This window comes from Mirounga angustirostris, unplaced genomic scaffold (genome assembly GCF_029215605.1).
Source record: "Mirounga angustirostris isolate CCGP_5_RB_7025 unplaced genomic scaffold, mMirAng1.0.hap1 SCAF_3, whole genome shotgun sequence".
NCBI classification, from domain to species: Eukaryota; Metazoa; Chordata; class Mammalia; order Carnivora; family Phocidae; genus Mirounga; species Mirounga angustirostris.
Window position 1 is genome coordinate 12,783,563 of NW_026991711.1, and position 23,680 is coordinate 12,807,242.

Below are 23,680 nucleotides of genomic sequence, written 5' to 3' on the forward strand. Positions count from 1 at the left end.
GTTAGCCTAGTTTCATGAGCCAGAAAGCGTGACCCTGAGCAACGACACAGCAGTCACATCACTGCCAGCTCCAAAACGAACCTGCTCCAGTTTCCTACATGAGAGCCGGTTAACAAACCAAATTCGTCAGGGAGCAGGACAACCCTGCCTGCAGACTCCCTGTCCCACTACCACCTCCACCTCTTACCCAGAAGTAGAATGAGTCAGTAACTGTTCGATGCTTTTTACTACACGTGCACACACGGTCCTTACTCTGTCCTTAGCGCCCCTGGTTTGTGCCATTTCCCTTCAGTTCTGCGACCGCTGCCCCTGGGCCAGCAGCAAGCCCGAGTACCTTCCAGTGCCCTCCCCGGGATGGCATTAACAGCACCAGGCTTACCGTGAACCCTTTAAACCGGCTCTCAGCTACACGTGTAGATCAGATGTCCCATGTCAACAGCTGATTTTTAATCTTCCCTGCTTTCAGATATAAAGCCACCCCAAGACAGCCCAGAGTAACCTGATCTAGAACCCATGCAAAGACACAGAGGAGCTGCCTTCCCCAGGGAGCGGCACCAGAAGCCGAAGAGATGCCGAAGGCTGTCTCCAGGCGAAGCTGAGGGGTCTGCAGTCAGTCTACACTGAAATGATCCTAAACAAAACAGTCTACTTGATTCTGAAAGCTTTCAGGAAAAGACTTTTCTCACTTCTTCCCCAGCTCCCACCAGGGGATGTTGAATTGCTTTCACTGGAAGAGAAGAAAAAGTTCCTCATGCTAGAAGTGTCATTTATATTTTTTGGAATAATGTACTATTTCTTTTTTTTTTTTTTTTTTGGTCAAAACAAGACTCCACCCACCACCCTCCCAAACATAGGTATGGCATACAAATGAGCATTTGTGTTTGTAGGAGGACTACTTGGAAATCTCTAGGTTATTCGAAGAAACAATAAGTAGCCCTTCAATGACGGCTCTAAGCAAGGGGCAACAAGATACCTACAACATAACACCAAATCATGGAGTTGGTGGGTTTTCTTTTATTTTTTTTAAGTAAGAAGAGAACGGCTACATTAAGTGGCATGCTTATTTTGATCTAAAAGTCAATGGCTTCATTTTAAAAACCAGTGAGTGGTGTTAGAGGTATGCACCAGCACACACTTTAGACCCCACCGCCGGGTATCCTTTCACTCAACTAGACTGTTCTGAAACAGAGTGAATGAAACTAACGAGGAAAAAGCAGCACCAGTAAAGCCTCTCCTGTCTCCAGAGTCGTGTTTGTTCACCACTTACTGCTCTCGAAGTTTATGACAAGTGCTTCTCCTTCCATCTGCTCTCATGGATGTGGTGAATGTGGCTGAGTGTAAAACTCATCAGAGAGCCACCAGCGGTGGATTATTCTGAAACATTCAACTCCTTTCAGGTTCAAGAAGAGACTTACTCTCTATCGCAGCAATGGTAGAGAAAGATTCTGTTGCAGTGTGATTTATAAAATCTCCAGCAATAGACTCATCCCATGAAATCAGAGGAAGGCCAGCCAGCCTCAGAGTGACTATACTCAGAACTATCAGAGAAGGAAGGCTTACAGCCTCTGAGAGAGAAGATCCAGGAAACAGAGCCTTTCTTAGGAATGCAATTCTGAGGTCTCTCTAAATTCTTGCTAATAAGCATAAGGGCCAAGGCAAAGAGTGATTAAAATAGAATAAACTCAAAATAAGCCCAATGATGAAGAGGGCCCCCAAATTTCTTAATTTAAGGCTGGGCCAATCATTGACTCATGACAACAACTGCACCAAACTCATTTCGTGCTGAATATGGAATAATATTTTAAGTGGAAGAAGTCGATGGAAAGCATGTGAACACTGATCATTAAGATACGAAAAAGGATGCTGTGATCTCATTAATTTTTCCTTCTTTTAGGTACTGCTTCACAACACAATCAAAGGGATTCCACTGCTAATATGCAGGCTGAGTTTCTGATTCAGTAGAGGACAGACTGGACTTTGTATACTTGGTGCAAATTTCAAGAGGCTCAGGCTGTATTTTAGTTTTGTGGGCCTGGCTTTTTTAAGTATTGCTGGGATTGAATCTTCAAAGAAGTTCTTCAGAATAAAATCAGAATTATTCACATTTCAAGTGTGGGCCACGTGGCACAATTTGGAGAAATCCCCAAATATGAGTCACATATGTGGGGAAGAATCTGGCCCACAGACCTCTTTTAATTAAATGCCTGTCTAATAAAATATCGTCAATGGCATACAGATGCCTGTCAAAGGACCTGGAACAGTTCACTATAAGTTCCGGAACTCATTAAATGCATTTCTTCATGCTAAAAGAATTTCTTGCATTTTATTTTGTCCTGAAAAATAGCAACAAAAAAAATCAACCACAAAAGAGGTTACAGTGTGCATACTTTGAAATACCATCTCACAAAAGATATGGATGCAAGGGGGCCCTGGAGGAGGGCTAGTGGCTGGAAGATGTGTTTCCATAGATGGTATGTCTTCTATCCAAGGCCTTAAGGTATCCTATTTCATAGAGCAGCTATTACCTAAAGACCTGGGCTCCTTATTGATTCAGAAGCCCTCTGCACTAGCTATTGTCTTAGAAAAACAGACAGACAGGTCTTGGGAAACCCTTTGGAAACTGGAATGAATCCACAGGTCACCTGTTCACACCCAACCCCACTGTTGGTCTTGCTGCACCCTTGGTTCAACTTTGTGCACACGCATGTCCTTCTCTGCCACACCGTGAGGCTCCTAGGTAAAGACCTAGGGAACCAGAGGCGCCCAAAAAGCAGAAGGTGGGAGGGTGTGGGCTTTCCGACCTCTGCACAGTGAGGGAATACGTCTCCTGTGCAAGGTGGCTCCGCCGGGCTCAAAAAATGCTTAAATGTACTTCCCGACCCATGCTTAGAATCTTTATTAGTGCAGAGCAAGCTCCCCCAGAGGCAATCAGTGAATATTCTCAGCACTTTAGGCTATGTGGCTTTTGAACAAACCATACCCCTTCTCCGTTAAGCACCATTAATCACATCAGGATTGCTGCTTTCATAAATACTGGCCCAGAAGCAGAAATTGAGTCGCTTGGCTGGTACAAAACCAACCAGAGAAAAACTTGATGAGCAACCCTAAAAGGGGAACGTCTGTCAATACAGAACTGAGTACACTACCACTGATCAGCTGTTTTTAAAACACTTCCGATAAAAACAAACAAAATCACTCCTTTAAGCAAAAAGCAAAACAAAATAATTACTGGAGCATGTTTTGCTTTGGAGGTTTACATTTGCTGATTCACATTGTATGCTGGGTAAGTTAATATCCACTGCTCATTCATACTTCATCATCAGGCTGCTGTGTAATTAGAGGTAAAAAGAAAACTCATTTGAACAAATCACCTTCACAAATAAACCACAGGATTCCAAATGTGACTCTGCTTAACTCACATTTGACTAAATTTTTATACAGCAAATCAACATCTTTTTCTAAGTCCAAAACAGAATACGCAAAAACACATTATAAGTGCAAAAACCCCACAACAGAAAAAGCAGTTCTTCCTCTGTATTTCGGACTGTAACTGCCTAAGTCTACATGATCCCTGGTCTCCACATCTGATTTTAATTATTAATCTGAACAAGATTCTCCAAAATTAAAGTATTGAATCAAAAAGGTCCTACTGCACCAAGAGGTCACACAGACCAGAGCTGAAGGGCTAGAGGCCAAGGTTCTAGTTTAGCTTCGTCATGCAGTAGTTGTAGGACTATGTGAAGTCTCTTGACTTCAACAGAACAAGGTCTGTCATCCACAAAATGAAGGTTTCCCCTAGATAATCTCTAAGATCCCTTCTAGTTTTAAAGTTCTGTGACTGTTAAATATATAAATCTAAAGCGAGACTACTTCAATGAACATCTTTCAAACTATCCAATAATCAGTTTGATTCATCAATCATGCACTGAATCAAATGATTAGGAAAACAAACAAAAAAAGGTCTGTATAAAAATGGATTACGTTTTCAGCATCTTCAAAACCAACTTGTCAACATTCATGTGGACAGATAATCATTTGTGAGCCACGAGGTCAGTTAATATGTCTATTTGTTATATACGGCTGCCAAATTCTACCCTGCTTCCTAAGCATGTGTAGCTCTTCCCTTGTCATCATGCCACCCGGATGAGTTTAGTAAGGCAGTTGGCATGGTGGCACGCCAGGGATATATCATTGTTAAAATTCTTTTCGATAATCTGGTAGTTACTTAGGATCTAAAAATTTGACTCTACAATTCATCTTTTTAAAAAAAGTATTACAGACTGCAAAATACCAAATAACAGGCATTAATTAATCAAAGTATTTCATTGGTGATGCTTTCCTTACTCTGCAAGCAAGCCAGAAATTTACCTATCAGTTTCAACATATTCCACCAGATTCCAGAAGGCAACTGTGTCAGGGTGAGGAGTGACCCTGACTGCCCAGCAGAACCATCTGGGGAAGCCAAGTGGCACCCCAGACCAATGAGATAAAAATGTCTGGGGTCAGAGCCTAGGCATCACTGATGTTTAAAATGTCCCAGGTGATTCCCTTGTGCAGCTGGGGCTGAGAAACAAGCAAGTTAAAACCAGGCTCTTTGATCTAAGATGCAGGAATGCTGAGTGAAAGGCACTGACAGAGGTGGTCAAGATTTAAAAAGAAATCAAACCTCTCACTACATACACTTTTTTCCTGCATATAGAAACTTCTAGAAGTCACTGTTCCCAAGAGAAGACACTGTTCACCCAAGTGTGAACATTAAGAATGTACATAATAACCAGCCAAGGAGCAGCAATACCGGGAAACGGTCCTTCTCTCTGCTGCGCATGATTCAAAGGCAGGCCTTTAGTTTGCCAGCCTGGTAATAACAGTGTCTATAACGAGGTCTGACTTTCCCCTGCATCATCACTCAATAGCATTTCTGTGTTTCAATTAGATATTCTGACAGCCAGAGTTATAGCTTCTTAAAACATAGCTAACAGTTTGACCGACTGATGCAAATCCCAACCAAACCAGCAATCCCTTAGAAACTAATTCTACCTGACATCCTTTACATCATTTCATATAAAGTCTGGAAAAAAAAAAAGACTATTCTCCCTATTAAAATGTTCATTATTCTTGACAAAGATTTCACCAACACTTAATCTCAACCAGCAATCAACTTACAAACGGTCTTGAATTATGTCAATCCCTCACTTTATGAAGCTCCGAAAAGCAGCACCTCCTCTTAAAGAAGGGGGAAAAAGTAAAACCAACACCGTTCCTGGGATCTCAATGATACTTCAGCCTAAACATTCAATCAATAGGAGCGTGATCTGCACACAAACTCAATACACACAAGATTTCCACATAAATACAACACCCTATACATATGATCAGATTCATAAAAACGTATTTCTTCCTTGCCTTAATCAGAAAGATAAACAAGCTCCTGGTAACTTGTCATTGTGTCTTACTGTTTATCTTGTCCACCTCTTTTTTTTGGAAAGCAAGCCCACTGTGTGAAGTTTCCTGTTTCTTAAAGATTTTAGAGTCAGGCATACCCTATCCAAACATGGCTGTCCAAAACTTCCTCTAGCAAACGTTGATTAACGATTAGTCACTAGGACAGATCATCTCCACTGGAAGCCTGGACTCATGACTCCAGGTTCCCAATACTTGAAGCCTGGCCCTCTTACTCATTCTCCTCTTCCTCCTCACTCATGTGCAGGCCACCCAAGTGCTTCTGACTTCTGAGCATGGAAGGGGAGCCCAGCACTGCTGGGTTGCCAAATGTGAGTGGCTGGCTCAGAGGGGTCCCCATTTCAGAGTCTGAATCACTGGATTCAGTCCCGCTGCTGGTGGAGCCCTCAGTCAAGTGCAGGGGCGCCCGCTGGTCCGCCATGCCCCCGGCACATGCTGACCGCACGGCAGGGGTCTTTGAGGTGGGACCCACGAGAGGTGCACCATTAGCCAGCATTCTACCTCCTGAAGCAGCCTGGCTGGTCAGTCCTCCCTTCTCGTGGCCATCAAGCCCACCCAATGCCTCTGGGGTTGACGCTACCTGGCTAAGGATGAGTGGGTCTGTCTCCGACTTATTGTATCTACTGGGGAGATTCCGTAAGTATGGCCTTTGTAAGACGAAGGAAGAGTTTTCGTAATGAGGACCCTGCCTTGGGAGAGGATCTTCTCCTACACTTTCCTCTCTCGGGTCATGCCCGTTTTCCGAGACATAGCCTTGAGACCCGGTCCTGTCCCAACTCCTATTTGGACTCGACTGTCTGCTAACGGGAGACAGTGGGGTGGCCGGGGTACTGTGGCCGTCTGAGGCCCTGAACAGCTCGTCTATCAGGGAGCTGTGTCTTGGGAGTCGGGGGCTCCCACTCATATCAAAAGTTAGGTCTGCGGAATCATCATCAAGGAACTCTCTGGAAGGAGGCCGGGAGGACTTCACAGAGGGAGGGGAAGCCCTGCGCCTAGCCTCGGTCTGCCTCTCATCCCTGGAGAGCAGGTAAACCCCACTGGTCAAATCACCCTCATAATTGTCATTTGTTTGGGACTGGGACTGGGACGCTTGCTCCCTGAGCAGGTCGGATTCACTATCTACGTCACTGCAGTCAATGAAAGGAATGGAAGTGCTGCTGCCTCTGGCAGCCCTGGATGCTGGACCTGTGCTCGGCTGCGGGGGCTGAGCTTTACTCTGCTGGGTCCTTTCCTGAACGGCCTCCTCCTCTTCGTGGGCCGGCGCCCGCGCGGCTCCGTCCGCCTTCCCGCCGCCCGCGGGGCTCCGGGGCAGCGCGGGGCTCTGGCGCGGCTCTTCGGCCAAGACGCCGGGCTCCTCTCCCTGCTGGCCGCCCGGGCCGCCGGCGGGCTCCGGGCCTTCTGCGGCGGGAAGGCCGGCACTCTGCTGCGCCTGCGCGGGGCGGGGCGAGAGAGGGGGAGGGCGAGGTCAGAGGCTAATTTAGTAACCCCCCTTAAGCTTCAAGCAGCCGGAAGGACTGCCAAGTAAGGCTGCCCTCCACGCTGCTCAAACAAAACATCGCCATGAGCAGGCGCTCCCGAGTGAATTTGGTCAGCATCCAGAAAGTTCTCTCTGCGTGTGGATGCTGACGATGCAGGGTCTCCTGCAGCACGAGTGGGCCACTGCCTGTCTGCTCTCTAGGGCCCCTGGGCTCACACTGGGTTTCCAAAGTTTCCGTGGAACAAGAGAATCCTTGCAACCCACAGGGGGCTTCCCAAGAAAGGGTGAGCGGGGAGAGGAAGAAAACACATGGTGGGACCCCGGCCCCCAAAGGCAAGTTGACATGGATTTCAGACAAATGACAAAAACTTTGTTTATACTTCTAAGAGAAGAACAGCCAGGTCAGGCACTCTTTTTAGATGCATAAAGGAAATCTTCATGTTCTTCCCCGACAAAGTTGGCATTCTCTTATAGAGAAAACCCGGAAAACACATCCAGAGGCCAATTCCAGAGAAAATGAGTTTTCACCATCCTCAGGGCAAGAGTGATAATGTCTCTTGTTGCCAATTGTGGTCACTGCCCTGTAACAGGAGTCCTGGGAACTCACCACCGAGTCTGGTACCAACAAAGGGTTCTGACCTTGGCCCCGAATGGGAGCTACACCCAGCAGGTACAAAGGAGGTCCCAGTGTCTTCATACAACCACACCCATTTAGCTGGAGGGTGGGCTCCGCTCTACTGGCTCCTGTGGGTGGTTCTACTCCTAAGCTGAGTTCAGGCCAACAGAGCAAACTTCTCTGTGGCAAAAGCATGGGATGGAAGACAGGAAGTCAGCTGAAAAAGGACCCACTCCAGGGCACGCTGAGTCCAGGCTGGGGTGCACAGAGCCTGCGTCTGCTCAAAGCCAGGGCACACAACTATACTCTTCTCTACAAAAAGAAACCCCAAAGGTGAAGGGCAAATAACTCAGAAACATACTATGAAACATAGTACTTAACAGAGAAAGTTTGGTGAAACAAAACAACCCCCCCCCCCCCCCCCCCCCCAGTTACAATAGTTAGTTGATCAGCATTACTGACTTGTTTTGGCACTTCTGAATTCGGCTCTGTAGGCTGTGTAGCCAGGCTTCTGATGGACTGAATCTTGCTGTGCTTCCTGGGAGAAATCACATAAGATAGCCAGTTAGATAAGCTGGGTTTTTTTCTTGTTGTTGTTGTTTTAAATGAAAAATAGCAACAGCCTTATGCCCTTCTTCAATATGAAGGTACCTAAAGTAGTGTGTATGGATGCCCCATGAAAAGGGAGTCATTCTTTTCCTAATACTTGTAGTGTTCAGGGGTTAAACTCTGAAAAAATTCCCAGCAATCCCCTGCTCAGGTTCAAGGAACCCCAGCCACTGTTCACTACTTTTCTAGTCCTAGAAAGGTCAATGGGAGGGAGAGTCGGCTGGGCCCGAGGATGTCCTGAAGTGCAAGTTCTGGTCTGACAATATTATCAATTCATGTATTTTGGGTAATGAGTTTCTAGATCAGTTCTGTAATAGAGGCAATGACCACTAATCAGCTAACTCTTTCACAGTGTTGAGTTCAGGGAAGGCCCGCCCCCATTAATGAATTTACAGTCTCAGCAGAAGGAACTAGATTTAATGCCATTAGCACATCTCCTTTATCTTTTCCCTTCCTTAGTCTGCCGGTGCCCTCCTCTTCCTCCATGAACAAGCATTAGAAACTTTTCAGCTACCAGACGATAAAACTGTATAAATACAGAGAGATCAAATACTAATGTACATTCAGCTTTTCTTCAAAATACTCCAAATACACAAGGACGGTCACAGCATCAGGTTTCGGCGAAAGTAAAACAAAGCACCGAGCACCCCGAATGTTTGTCAACAGAGAATCAGATAAATAAAATGTAGTACTTTCACAATACCCTAAAACGCCAATACAGAGCCCCAGATCAGGGGAGGGCTTAAAAAGCAAGATGCAGAATTAGGTACAATGCGCTACTAGTTAAACAAAGGAAACAGCACACCGCAGAGAAATCCTGCACATTCTTTTTAGATGCATAAATATGTGTAACAGGAGTAACACAAAGCTGATGGTGGTCGCCTCTGAAGGGGAGAAGGGTTGTTGCGGGGGGAGGGATGTAGCTACATCTGTCACAACAGTAGTTACACACAAAAAGGGGAAAAAACCCAGGAAGAGAAAGAAATGTGGATGTTTGCTGTGTTCTCCATACTTTAAGATGGATTAAAATGTAAAAAAGAAAAATGTTAAAAAGAAATCCAGGGGCGCCTAGGTGGCTCAGTTGTTAAGCGTCTGCCTTCGGCTCAGGTCATGGTCCCAGGGTCCTGGGATCGAGCCCCGCATCGGGCTCCCTGCTCGGCGGGAAGCCTGCTTCTCCCTCTCCCACTCCCCCTGCTTGTGTTCCCTCTCTGGCTGTCTCTCTCTCTGTCAAATAACTAAAATCTTTAAAAACAAAGAAAAAGAAATCCACATGCACTAAACAGCCCATAGCATCATCACGTGTGCCGTTTACCCTTTTATCTTACCCTGGATTCTCTGCTTCTCCCCTCTTGGGGCAGCAGAGCCATGCTCCGGGCAGGGGGCCACTTGCCAGCTCTGTGACGTGGGCTAGTAACGCAATCTCTTTGAGCTGCGGTGTTTCCATCTTTAAAAAGGGAATAGGAGAGAGGCGCCTAGGGGGCTCAGTCGGTTAGGCATCCGACTCCTGATTTCCACTCAGGTCATGGTCTTGGGGACCTGGGATCGGGCTCCGCCCTCAGCGGGGAGTCTGCTTCTCTCCCTCTCCCCCTGCCCCCTTTGCACTCTCTAAAATAAATGAATAAAATCTTAAAAAAAAGAAAAAGGGGACTAGGAGCGCACTGACCTCATGGAGCTGGCTTGAAGACTCTGTGAGTTAATATATGCAAAGTGCATGGAACCTAGCAAGGGCTATAAGCATTCGCTAACGACAGCTCTAAATCCTGCTGCTTCTCATCCAAGCTGTATTTCATTACAAGTTTATAGAAATACTCTCTATTCAAATCCCAAAATACTTAAGGACTCCTGGAAGAGGCAGTTTCTAGAGTGTTTTATCCCCACCACAACCTCCTGCTCCTCTTCCATCCCGCTCTCAGCTGGCTTCTTCTTCTTCCTCACCTGGCCCTCCAAGGCCCATTCACATCTCACCTCACCCTTGAGGAAGCGCCCCAGCGCTCAGATGTTTCTGTCTACACCACACTGGCCCGGGGGCACTATGAAGCACTCATTCGGTAACTCACCAGGCCTGGGTGAAGAGAGACTGAGCAGGAATGCACTGTCACCTGGAGAGAATGACTGTCAAATCAGAAGTGGCATCAAAGTTTCCCTTACCTTTCAAACTGCACTTTCTTATGTCCTCCTTCTTTCACATAGTCAAGAACCTGCTTCTGAGTCCGACCGCTAGAAGGAAGAGGATGAGAGGGAAGAGAAGGCAGCAAGGCATTCTTATTTAAACACATAACACCCTATCTTTCCTTCCCCTCCTTCCATCACCAGGAGAGACGACCTCTGAGAGACACTGTATGTGCCCATTTCATCTCTTGGTATTTCCCTTCTAAATAACAGTGTTCCAGTGATAACACCCCTTAATAATTGTTTGCTTATTAAGCAACCATCCTGAGAGTCCATATGCTTCGAGGAGGCAGGGATAATTCTGGTCACTGTGCATCCCCAAGGCCTAGAGTAGGATTTGACATGTGGAAGACACTCAAATGTTTGTTGAAAGAAGGAGTGAGAAAGTGAACCAATGATGTGCAAGTCTATGCGGCATTCCAGGAGGCTACACCAAAGGTTAACACTTGCTTCTACAGAGAAAGGAAATCCTTTCTGAATTAGAATAAAGGCAAGTCTCAGGAATGTTCCCATGGCAAACAGAGGTGTGGAAGGAAATCCTTACCTGAACCGAAATGATGACCCTCGGCTAAAGAGAACGGGCTTTGGCTTTGGTTTGGGCTCTTCAAAAAGTCTAAAAAAGGCATGATGTTCAACACAGATTTTCCAGAAGGACTTGCAAAAATCCCGACTGGCCATGAGAAATTCCAAGGTATCCTGGTACGAGCTCTAAAAAGAGAAAATACCACTGTGGGTTGTTTTTTTTTTTCCATTACCCGTGGACACTGGGTTGAAAAATGAGAAAAGGGACAGAAAACAAGTATGTCCAATAAAATTTCAATTGTGTATTTTATTATATAGCAAGACCATGTTTAATAAAATACAGCTGTTCCTAATGACAAAATAAAGTCATCATTCAACCATTTTCCCCCCACAGAATTCCTTAGGGGAATTAAAGAAAACAGGAATACTTAGCAGAAGTTCTAACATTTCTTTTGACAAAATTCATAAACAAATTTTGTGTATGCGGCTTACATTTCCTTCTTTAAAAAAAAAAAATCCAAGCACCGAAATCCCTTTTTTGGGGCGCCTGGGTGGCTCAGATGGTTAAGCGTCTGCCTTCGGCTCAGGTCATGATCCCAGGGTCCTGGGATTGAGCCCCACATCAGGCTCCTGGCTCAGCGGGGAGCCTGCTTCTCCCTCTCCCTCTCCCTCTGCCTCTCCCCCTGCTCATGCTCTCTCTCTCTGTGTCTCAAATGAATAAATAAAATCTTTAAAAAAAAAATCCCTTTTTTGCCCCCTTTAAAATAACTGAAACACACTTCTTCATTCTATTTTCTCCCTGAAGGTTCATGCCAACTTTGCATATTGGTCTTAGATCTTTTCTCTGTCGAGCCACATATGGCTCAAGCGTCCAGGTGGCCCCAGGGACCACACAGGAAATGAACATTTTTTTTCTGGAGCACAGAAGTATCACTCAAGGCTGAAAAAATCATGTCCTTTGAGTCTGGAAAGCGGATAGTGTCATTTTCTATTCCCAGCCTCAACGTTCTCAATGTAAGTGGCCGTATTCTATAAACAGGACTTACCACAGTCTTCAATGTTCCCAGCAATTCCAACTATTCTGAGGGATCTCACAGTTCTGGGCAGTCCCAACTTACAAACAAGCATGCCATAATTCTGCATTTTTAAGTAACCTTTTGGAACTCAAAAAGCATTTTCCCATAGAAAACAACTTATAATGGGTGACTGCTTCCTGGGTCAGGCCATAAAAGCTGATTTAATCCACTCTGTAGCTGAACGATAAGCCTAGAGATGGCCATTTATCATCTTTTTTTTTTTTTCCACGGCGGGGGGGGAACAACACTCCAAGTTCTGGTTGGGGACATCAGAAATCTATCATCCATGTCCTCCACTGCCCATCTCCGGCAGGGGAAGAAGATGCTCTTTCTTCCCTGACCCCGTCCTGGGGTGAGCGACATCTTTAGGGGTTCTGCAGGAACTGGGGTGGACCTGCTTATTAGCTTGTGAGAATGTGTTGTCAGAGACTTGGGGACAAAAGTGGGGATGCGAAAGCTGGGGACAGCTGGAGGCTTGTGTGGGCAGGGGTCAGCCCCGAATCTGGGGGATGCTAAGTGGGGTCTCAAGGAGGTGGCCCAGAGGCGGGAACCCCAGCAACTGTATAGGTCAGGCTATGGGGGGGGGGCGGGGCACAGCACATTCTTTACTCTCGCTCTGTCTACGCAGGTGAAAGTGTGGTTACTGAGCATCTGGGCACACCTCTGGGTGCAGACCCTCAGACACCGGCACAGTGCTGGCTGCAGTTCCAGCCTGTGCCCCAAGAGAGCCCCTCCATCCCCGGGATCACCGGGTGGGCTCCGAGGTCTGAATCTGCGCCAGCCCCCCCCCCCGGCCCCACCCACTTACGTTGGCATCAGGGCGGAGCTTGATGAGAAAGCGCTTCCTCTTGAAGCTCAGCTTCCTCACCTTCGCCCAGTTGAAGGCGTTGATCTTAGTGAAACCCTGAGAAGAAGAAAGGTATCAGCCAGTGAGCCAGAAAATGCATAATAAGCAACATGGGGGTTGTTTGCCTCGGGTATGGGGAGCTGTCGTTCGAATGCTCAGTAAGAAGGCCTTCTGCTAGAGGATTCTCAGGATTTGCTGCTGTGGATGATTCCTGTTCCTGGAGCATTATTTTTCACTAATTATAGGCTTTGGCATTCAAACTAAGTTTGCCTCCAGGGAGAGGAGCAGCCGGCCAAGGGAAGGATAAAAAGAAAGACAAAAAACAATAAAAACCATGACAACCACCACCATTATAATTAGTGACCATCACTTTCGGAGTGCCAAGCACCCCATAAGGACTTTATAGACCTCATCTTTTCAAACCTTAGACAATACCCAGGGAGATGGGTTTATTATCTTTCTCTTACAGATGTGGAAACTGCTGCATGGACAGATTTTAATTTGTCCAAAATCACACACTTCATGTGGCAGAATGAGATTCCCGAGCATGTGCCTTAGCCAGCAGCTAACTTAATCTCCATAAAAGCAACACAGCAGGTTAGCAAGCAACCCCCTGGCGCACACAGGTCTGGCTCCCATGCCCAGCAGGCTGCCAATCGCACAGGCAGGATGGGGAAGGGAGGCCCGGCCCGCGGTGTGTCTTCTAGACCAGAGAACAGTCTCAGGGCAGGACTCTCACGTCCTCATCTTTGAAAGTCAGGTGTGGAGAGACAGGGTGATGGAGAAGCAAGGGGATGTTGCCAGATACCAGCTCCCATCTGTCCTGTCATCTCAACTAAAATTAGAATTCCCCCTGAGCCTGCTTGAACACCAGAACCGTTTATTTAAATTGGTAAGAATGAGGCAATTAAGGACTGGCAAAAAGATTAATTCCAAGATACAGACTTTGTACATGATTAAATAACTGAGCAATTCTCAATATTTAGATTCTATCACACATAATCAAAGCAAATTAATTCAATTGTGAGGCACTTCTTCCCCCCAACCTATGACTTTTAGAAATGTTTAAGGCTTCTGATTTTAAAATTTCATGGTAGGACTGAAAACTCTATTTGGTTTATTGTCATTTTGCTCATCGAGTCCTCCTAAGATTATTTCAGCAGGTCAGAGACTATTAAGAGCAGTCACCTCCTCCAACACCTTTCCCATACGAAACCCAACTTTGGCTCCTCTTGGGACGGCACTCTGTGATAATTCATGTCCGTCGTAAACATCTGATACTGGAGAAGAGAAGCCCTGGGACTATTTTGGTAAAATAGGAAGGGAAAATATAACTGAACCTGGCAGAGTCTGAAGAAGTATTTTAGATTATGTACATATTTACACCTTCAGAACAGGTGAAAATGACCCAATTTAAAAGGCAGACACTTTCTCAGTACCCCTTTGAAACCAAATCACAGATGACTCGCTTTTGTTTAAAAGAAAAGCACTGAGGAAACCTTTGGGAGTGGTGAATATGTTCATTGTCTTGATTTCATTGATGGCTTCAGGACATATATATATATCATTGATGGCATATATATATATATATATAAACTTACAAAACTGCATACGTTAAATATATGCATTTTATTCTACGTCCATAATACCTCAATGAAGCTGTTAAGAAACAAAAAGCAGCATTGATCAACAGTACAACAGCAGTGTGATCAAGAGAGTACACATTTCAGAGTACAGAAAACTGTATCCTTAAGTAAAACACAGGTAAGAATTCAAGTGCAGTGTTTTGCTACGAACTTACTATAGCACCTGGCTTTTAGGAATTTATAAAACTACTAAATCCTAAAAAATACGCTTCTCAAGTTATGTATACCTGAAATCACAGATCAGCCGACTGAGGTAAAACCTAAATTAGGTTTTAAAACCCCTAAATTTGGGGGAAAAAAAAAAAAGCAACTAAAAACCTTAACAGGTTAAAAAAAGGGGGGGAGGGGAGGAAGATGACATGAGTATCATGTGTCAGTGTGAAGAAGGTATTTATTGGGGGGGGGGGGGGATATAAAATCCTGATTCTATTATACTGGGTTTTGAGCAGAGGTCCACTGAGAGAGATTTCTGTGATCCTACAAAGTCAACAGACACAAGCAAATCTCGATTTGTGCATTTCCCAACCAGAGCAGGGGCCAATGGAATACGATCTGGAAGGTGAGGCCCTGGAAAGAAATCGAAACCCTGAGGTGAGGTTAGTTTTTTCCTGTTCACCTAAAAGTAACTGTCAGAGGTCTTAACTTGGCCCACCCAACACGGAATCAGAGTTGAAGGGCCAACTCTTATCTTTCCATCACCTAGGGAACTGAGCTGTGTTCTAAACGCTCTTACCTGAAACACGAGAATTCCCGTGTTGGCAACAGCCAGGTTGATCTTAGTGCCTTCCCTGTCCTTAGCCGGGTGCAACCGGATCCCATACATCTCCAGCCTACGGGCAATCTCCAGGAGTTGGAAATCTGATTCTGCTGGTGTTTGTCCACTGACAAAACAAAAATTAAAGAGAAAGGCCAGGAGATTTGAATTCCCTGTGTCTATTAATTTGAGATTAAGCAACTTCTCTTGGGAAATAAAAAGGCATTTCATCACAAACAATGGAGCTACCTAATCAGATGACACCCAACCCCCCACTCATTATCACCCAAAGTCAAGCAGCTAGGACAAAAGCCCCATTGCCTGTGTAACACAAAACCCCAAAAGTCTATCTCACATTTACCCTGGTTTTTTTTTGGAATCTCAAAGAGTTTCCTTTAAGGTCATATAAAAGCAAAACACCACGGTGTTAAAACATGTTTTTAGTCGCTTACAATAGGCCTACACTTGGAAGCAAAGTTCAAGGCAACATTCTTGCATATGATCATCAAAGCTCAAGTACCCTCCTTAAAAACAGCAACAAAAACAGTAGGCCCAGAGCATCTTTTGAAAAATATTATACTGATCAAGACTAAAAAAAACAAAATGGAGAGGACAGAAAGGTTCTAGATTTTCATAACATTCCTCCTTTGCCCTTTGTTGACCATATCCCTTTCCTGATTTCTTGTTAATTGGTCTTACATTTTCCCTTCAATTCCACAACATGGGAGTCCTAAATTCCAGGCCTATCCCAGTAGCACAGGAAATCAAAGAAGGAACCTAGAGCTCTGGTCTTAAGTAGGTAACCTGCATTTGGGAGTCCAGGGTGAGTAACAACAGCCCCATGAATCTCTGTGCTCTTCTCCCTCACCCTTTGCATATTTCATCCCAAAAGTTAGTGTGTGTGCACACCCACCTGCGCTGGAAGGACAGAGAGAAACAGCACAAAGGGAACGCAAGGCACCCAGTGGGACTTACATGTGATTGTGGTGAAACTCCACGATTTTGTCTTCTAGTGCATCTTGCTGAGGTATGTACTTGTTTTTTGCTAAATGCTCTCTGTCTGATGCTTCATCAAAATCCCCAATCTCGGCTACCAAGAAACAGAGAAAGAAGACGCAGCCATATAGGATTAATACTTCACAATCTGTTACATTCCCCCGTGGAACATTCTCCAGCTAGCAAAGCAGAAGGCAGTGGACAAGGTGAACCCAGACTGTGGGTATCGTCAGGGCCGGACGTCAGAAGACTTCCTGTGAGGACGTATTTAACAACTGTGCCAACATGCCAGGATGGATTCCACTCTTTCTCATCTCTACCAGCTGGAAAGAAAACTTCAGCATCCATCCATCTTCATCCACCCATGTTCCTGATTCCCTCCTTCCTCCCCACCCAACCGGGACAACTTGTTCTAGGCAGTAAATTCTAGACATGTGGATTTATGATTTTATGACTTCTAAATAAGCCCCAGAATTTCAGGATTTTACAAAAGCAACTTTTGAAACTCATATATAATAATTACTAGTGCAAACCCCAAATGCCTTCTCATGTAGAGAAAAGCTAGTGGTAAAAAGGTATAAACATACGTGATCTAATTTGGTGAAATAAAATAAAGTTTATTAAGTCTCTTGTAGTTCTAGCATCAGAAATGACAGGTCAAACTGCGGATTCTTATGAATTTTTCATTTACAAGGAAGATGAGGCACATTTTTCTCACATAACCTCTACATCATCCCCGAATTGTTATGATCTGGAAATCTAAAGGAAAGACCTTTAAAGTAATGATTGTACCTTAACATCACTAGCTCCACCTCAGTTTATATCAATTTAATACCTCTGGGACAGCATGGCTTTTTCTTTGAATCATATGGTCTGTGTAACAAGCTTAATAAAAAGTAGCCTAATGACCAGAGCCCAGGTGTTTTGAGTAAAAGCTAGTGAACGGTTGCTATGAAACCTACCTGTCATTCTGTCATGTGAAGCAGCTTGTCTCACTCTGGGAAATGCCCCACCAGTAATCATGCAGAATATGGCCTACGTGTTCCTACAAATCGCACCCACTGAGAATATTTGCTCTGCACAAAACAGTGCCAACTCATCTGGCTCCAGCTAAGCCAGTAAAAGAATCAATCATTCTCTAGCCCTCCTGCTGCTATGACAAACCAATAACTTTCCTTCCTAAGTCTGGGAGATCTTCAGTAAGCCCATATATAAAAAATAAGAAGATAAGCATGGTCTCTAGAAATACCTCATCATATTAGGCGCATTCATTAACCACTAGGAGTGACACTGGGAATCTTGTTACCTGGGCAGTTATCCGAATGGGCTGATTCTACGGGACTACTCTGGATAGAACAGAAATTTTAAAATGATATGATGGCACAATTTCTTTTATACTCATACGTGACATAAATATCTTCCTGAAACATACGTGTATATTCCAAGTAATTTTTGCCTTGGCCAAGAAGGAAAAAAAAATGCCCAGCTGGGTTGTCAATAAGCCTTAGAATGAGCACAATCGAATTTATCCTTTGCCTAGATTAAGAAGATTAAAACATCCAGTTTTAAGCATCACTAGGATTCAGTCCAGCCTCATGCGTCCTGGGGTTTACTGAACTCTGGAGAACAGAATACAAGAAGCGCCATCGTTGTTTTAGGTCTTAAGGTCTTAAGGCTAATATGCCATATTCAATAATGGATATTAAGTCCAAGAACAGGACAGAAGAAGTTTAGTTTACTTGGACACCATCTGTCCAAGCTTCTCCTCTGAGTCAACTGAGATGATCAACAATTGCATACTAAGTCCTTAAAAAAGAGGGGCACCCCGGGGGGCACTGTCGGCTGAGCATCTGACTCTTGGTTTCGGCTCAGGTCATGATCTCAGGGTCCTGAGATGGAACTCTGCACTCAGTGTAGAGTCTGCTGAGATTCTCTCTCCCCCTCTGCCCCTCCCCCCTCCATTTTCTCTCTCAAATCAATCAATCAATCAATCAATCTTGAAAAGAAAAAGAAAGATAAGAGTAGACAGATACCGAACACAGAATTCACAGGCCAATGCTGGGGGGTGGGGTGGGGGGGTGTGTGCGGACACCCATCAAGTACGAGGAGGATGGTCTTCAACCCACTGGCACTCACAGCAAAATAGCACAAAGGCATAATTACTGTGTTTAGTGCATGTGATCATTTCCCCCCCATCGATCAGATCACGGCGGGCTCCCGCATGACCTCGGGAAGCGACGGACGCCACTTACACTGTACGATGTGTGAGATGAGGAGGGCCGCGCTGGTGTCATTGCAGGTCAGCCTGCCCTGAGCCAGGTCCTGCTTCACCTGCAGAGCGAACAAGTACCTGCGGGCACAAATACACACGGCCGGCGTCACGCACCCCTCGGCCGGCGTCACGCACCGCCCGGCCGGCGTCACGCACCCCTCGGCCGGCGTCACGCACCGCCCGGCCGGCGTCACGCACCCCTCGGCCGGCGTCACGCACCGCCCGGCCGGCGTCACGCACCCCTCGGCCGGCGTCACGCACCGCCCGGCCGGCGTCACGCACCCCTCGGCCGGCGTCACGCACCCCTCGGCCGGCGTCACGCACCGCCCGGCCGGCGTCACGCACCGCCCGGCCGGCGTCACGCACCCCTCGGCCGGCGTCACGCACCGCCCGGCCGGCGTCACGCACCCCTCGGCCGGCGTCACGCACCCCTCGGCCGGCGTCACGCACCCCTCGGCCGGCGTCACGCACCGCCCGGCCGGCGTCACGCACCCCTCGGCCGGCGTCACGCACCCCTCGGCCGGCGTCACGCCCCGCCCGGCCGGCGTCACGCACCCCTCGGCCGGCGTCACGCCCCGCCCGGCCGGCGTCACGCACCCCTCGGCCGGCGTCACGCCCCGCCCGGCCGGCGTCACGCAAAGGGGGCGGGCGGTTCGGTGTCAAAGTCAGGCTCACTTCCGGCAACTTGTGAGGAACTAGAGAAAAGTACCCAAAGCAAAGCAAATAAAAGTCTGCCCCGGCCGGACTGAACGCCCGGGGCCACTGACTGCAGTGTCAACATTCAGCCGTCACTAGAAGGACCAAGAGACGGCTGGAACCGTGTCACACGAGGATGAATACATTTTATTCTGTGGCTCTCCCTCTCCATTTAAAAATCGAAGACTATCGGGGCGCCTGGGTGGCTCAGTTGGTTGAGCGTCTGCCTTCGGCTCAGGTCATGATCCCGGGGTCCTGGGATCGAGTCCCGCATCGGGCTCCCTGCTCGGCAGGAAGTCTGCTTCTCCCTCTCCTACTCCCCCCGCTTGTGCTCCCTCTCTCGCTGTCTCTCTCTCTCTGTCAAATAAATTAGAAAAAAAAAAAAATCGAAGACTATCTTACGCCACTCTCTATATAATTTTTGCAGAGTGTAACAAACGTGTACGTTTTTTCCCCACAGATCAAATATACTAAAAAATAACTTTCAGGCTCAGATAATAACAGTAGCTTAATATTATGGTTAGCGAGAGCTTTTTTGCCAACCAACTTGGAAAGACAAGAGTGTCTTTTTTGTGTGGTGAAATATTCACTTAGGTCCTTCCAAAAGGCTCGGTTGCCAGATCTGTAAAAATTAATTTTACAGTTATTTTTATATTACAGAATAAAGCAAGTAAACATTTTTGGTGAAAGAGAAAAGAGGTACCTATAAATCAAAGATATTAAGTAAAAATAGTGCAATGTAAGAACTGATTTGGAAAAAAAAAAAATCAATAGGAACTCCTACATTTTTAGAAGGGTATTTGCTAGTTTTGCCCACTGCCTAGAGGTGCTACCTCAGTAGCAAATCTTGGCAGTCGGATTCTGGCACTCTACAATTACTGGAAGGTCACAGAGGTAGGTCCACAGAGAAATGGTAGATTCCAGATAAGGGGTGGGTATGAGCCTAGAATATCTAGTGATACTAGAAAGCAAGGCAGCTTTGAAATATAAATGGGTTATATTAAAAAGGCAAAAGAGAGGCACCTGGGTGGCTCAGGGAGTTGAGTGTCTGACTTTTGGTTTTAGCTCAGGTCATGATCACAGGGTTGTGAGATCGAGTCCCAGGTCGGGCTCTGCACTCACCGGGGAGTCTGCTTGGTATTCTCTCTCTCTCTCTCTCTCCCCCTCTGCCCCTACCCCTATCCTCCCTCCTCTCATAAATAAATCTTTAAAAAAAGGGGGGGGGTAAGAGAAACATCTTGAAGGGGCGTCCACCTGCCAATGCTGTGGCGACTTGAGTATCAACAAGAATAATAAAAGTGAATCAAAACACATGGAATTGATGAAAATTCATGAGTCCATTTCAATATTCAAAGAGAAAGCAGGAAAAACTGAAGGTATCACCACTGGAGGAGACTATTAGAGCAATATTTGGTTACCTGAGGCAAAAAATTGAGCATGGACTCTGCCTCTCCAATAGGAGTGGCATTTCAGGATATACAGAAAATCCAAGTAGATGAGGCAAAGTTCCTTACAGAAGTACGCCAACTAATAACAAGAATCCTCCTTCCACAACCTCTAAAGAAGTTACAGACTCCGGCATGGACTGTTAATTCATGTAGAATCCATTCAGGAGATTGGATGTTTGCACAGAGACAAAATAACATGACTTCACTTCGCAGTGGCAAGATCAGACCACCACCACCCTAATTCAGTGATGAATCTTAGCATCATTAATGAAATGGGAAGCACACAGCATCACTTCTGATGGATTCTAGCCCAAAATGTCCAACTTGTTCCATCAAACGTATAGAACTACCTTCTAGTTTTCTGGAAATGCAGAGGATAGAGGAAGAAGCTAAATGGCACCACGAGGAAGAAATCTGACAAATTCAGGAGGTGGGATACTTTATAGTATAACTCGTCCAGTTTCTTCAACAAGGTGGTATCATGAAGGAAAAAAAGGAGGGACTCTGCTAGATTAAATGAGGTAGGGACAGGACATAACCAAGTGCAACTCTGGTCCTACAGTGTATCTCCTTTTAGATGAGCAGATATAAATGACATTTATGGGACAAATGGAGAAATCTGAGTATGGTTACGATATTAGCTAACGAAAAGTACATATGGAAAAATCAGAAAGGATATCACACTCCTGTAGTACCTAATGGTCACCCCTGGGCGACAGGAATACAGTATTTCACCTTATTTTTGCTTATCTGTATGTTCTAACTTTCTACACTGTACATCTGTAATTTTTGTAATAATGAAAGGTTATTCTTAATTTAAAAAAAGAGGGGCTTTTAATAAGATCAACCACAGAGGTTGTCATAAACATTAAATGAAGTAACCTATGGAAAGCTCAGTGACTAGAACAAAAACATTCAATAAATATTAGCAATTTTTCCCTTATACATGAAAAACCAGAGGTGCCTGGCTGGCTCAGTCGGTAGAGCATGTGACTTTTGATCTCAGGGTCATGACTTCAAGCCCCATGTTGGGTGTAGAGCTTACTTAGTAAAATTTAAAAAAAGAGAGAGAAAAGAAAAATGAATCCCCTTTTAAGTTACTTAGGAAATTTCATTATTAAGAACTAAAAAAACTACAGAGGCAATTCTGTAATCAGCTCCCCCAAAAAACCCGTCAAAAAACACCCCCAGATCCACCACTTGGTAACAGTTGACCTTTACCCAGGCTCCCCCCCACCCATTTATTCTCACTCTCATGTTTTCTGTCTCTAGGAAGTCGAAGGGAAGAAAAACAGAGAATCTAAAAGAACCCAAACATCAACATACAGGTTTCTAAGGGGAGAGGCAGCACAAACCATCTTTCTAGATTAGGCAGGGGTACGATTTTTTTAACCTAACACTTCCTAGCCCTATAGACTTTAGTCCTCTATCTGGTTAAATTTTTAAATAAGTCGAGGGCATAAAAGCATTACATTCTGAATATTTTACCATCTCCCAGTTCAAACACGAGGTCTTGTGTTTGTGGAGAAATGTTCGGGAACAGATGAATGGTCAGAGTCTGACAGGCGCTGGGAACCTTTGGTGATGGTCTCGTGTGGGCTCCGAGGCATCAGCTTCCGGAAGCTCACACATTTAGGCATTTTGAAGACTGCAGGAAGAGCCTGTCACTCCTTAGTCCTGCTGAGTCTTCCTGTTCTGAGGCCCTTGTAACATGAGAACGACCTTCCTGGGTCCTGACAGTTGACTTCTCAACGACAGCTGTAAATCAGGGCTAACTTTAGAGATTCACCAACACCTTTCGTACTATAAACTGAAGCAACCACAATCAAATTCACGGGAGCTAAAGGCTCAGTTAACTCGGCAGGCGCGGAATAAAATGAAACCAGTAAATGATGGAAACGCAAAGCGCTCAAAACAGAGTTTGGTCCTCGGCAGCAGGGTGGGTGGCAGGAGAAGGGGATGATGGTGGCGGGGCTCATCAAGAGGGCTTCTGGGGACGGCAAGGGTTGCAAATCACACCAATCTGAGGCCCTGCTTTAAATGTGTCTATTTTATTTCATTTGGGAGCTCTTCATCTTTCTTTCCTTACTCAACGGAAAGTAATTTATAATTTCTCTGCCAGCTTCAGGAGATGCTTGAGTAGGCCTTGAAGAGCAGCCAAGTTTTGATGGATATCACCACCGCTAAGAGCACAGCCAAGGAGAAACTGGATCCAACTGAAGACAGGATGCCCAGAGCAAAGTGTGCTGAAATGCATCGGGCTCAACAAGACGGACTCAGAACTCTGCAGTAAGAAAACCTGGTAACTTATTTCCCAAAGACCCTTCCCCCTCACTGTTTCAAACCCACACCTACTTTTCTCCTTCTAGAGGCCTGGGCCCTGGTGGCAACAGGACATATTGCCATGGGAAGTGTCGTTCAATAAATAGAAAGGAATTCGGCTCCTTGGTTAACAGCGAAGTGCTATTTAATCTTCTGTCTACATAAATGGGAAGCTGAAACCTATTCCCGAGGCCCCGAGAATTAACTGCAGAGCTAGAGTCACTTATAATCTGCTAAACTGCGGACCTGCCTCTGTCGCCCTCTTGTCCCCATGTCCCTCGGCTAAAGTGCTGTCCACACAGAGCCCCAAGCTGCATGGAATTTTCTAGCAAAAACCAGAACGGGAGCAAACTACAAGTCTCTAGAGACAACGATTCACAAATACTGAAAAGGTGCAAAACTCAAAGCAAAGTAGAATGGGAAGGGGAAAAGCAGGATTCATGCCACCAACTGCCTAAGGAGGATAGAGATGCAGTGACCTGCAGGAGGCAAAGGCACATGCCCTGTGACAGCTGGACTCGCCTTCAGACTGATGTCAATGTTCTGAGCTTCGAGCAATGCACGTTCCAACAAGAGGAAGCCCAGCCCAGATGCCGAGACCCAGTAGCCCCAGCGGTAACACGACAGGAAGCCTCTACTATCATTGGCCCGTCTTGTGCCTCTCCTCCACGTGAATTGTTCTAGTAAACTGCGCATACTTCCCAGAAGGCTGACGGCTCCTCTATTTCCTGGCCAGTTAAGGGCTTCATCGCTTTGAGAATTATCAGTGG

General features: G+C 45.8%; 1 protein-coding gene and 1 non-coding gene across 8 annotated transcripts in view; one reads left to right on the plus strand and one right to left on the minus strand.

The window, feature by feature from the left end:
* The window catches only part of FARP1 (FERM, ARH/RhoGEF and pleckstrin domain protein 1), a 269,503-nt gene that overhangs the window by 45,694 nt on the left and 200,129 nt on the right, over positions 1-23,680 (minus strand). For all 7 annotated transcript variants that reach the window (XM_064585936.1, XM_064585939.1, XM_064585938.1 and 4 more), the window contains 8 exons: positions 18,425-18,522; positions 16,152-16,266; positions 15,156-15,303; positions 12,738-12,833; positions 10,876-11,039; positions 10,311-10,379; positions 8,016-8,091; positions 6,646-6,889 (listed from right to left, as the gene is read on the minus strand). In XM_064585936.1, the coding sequence (XP_064442006.1) occupies positions 6,646-6,889; positions 8,016-8,091; positions 10,311-10,379; positions 10,876-11,039; positions 12,738-12,833; positions 15,156-15,303; positions 16,152-16,266; positions 18,425-18,522 (1,010 nt within the window). The remainder of the gene's footprint in view (positions 1-6,645; positions 6,890-8,015; positions 8,092-10,310; positions 10,380-10,875; positions 11,040-12,737; positions 12,834-15,155; positions 15,304-16,151; positions 16,267-18,424; positions 18,523-23,680) is intronic.
* TRNAK-UUU (transfer RNA lysine (anticodon UUU)) lies at positions 21,551-21,623 on the plus strand. Its single transcript has one exon. It is a non-coding gene; the product is annotated as a tRNA-Lys (tRNA).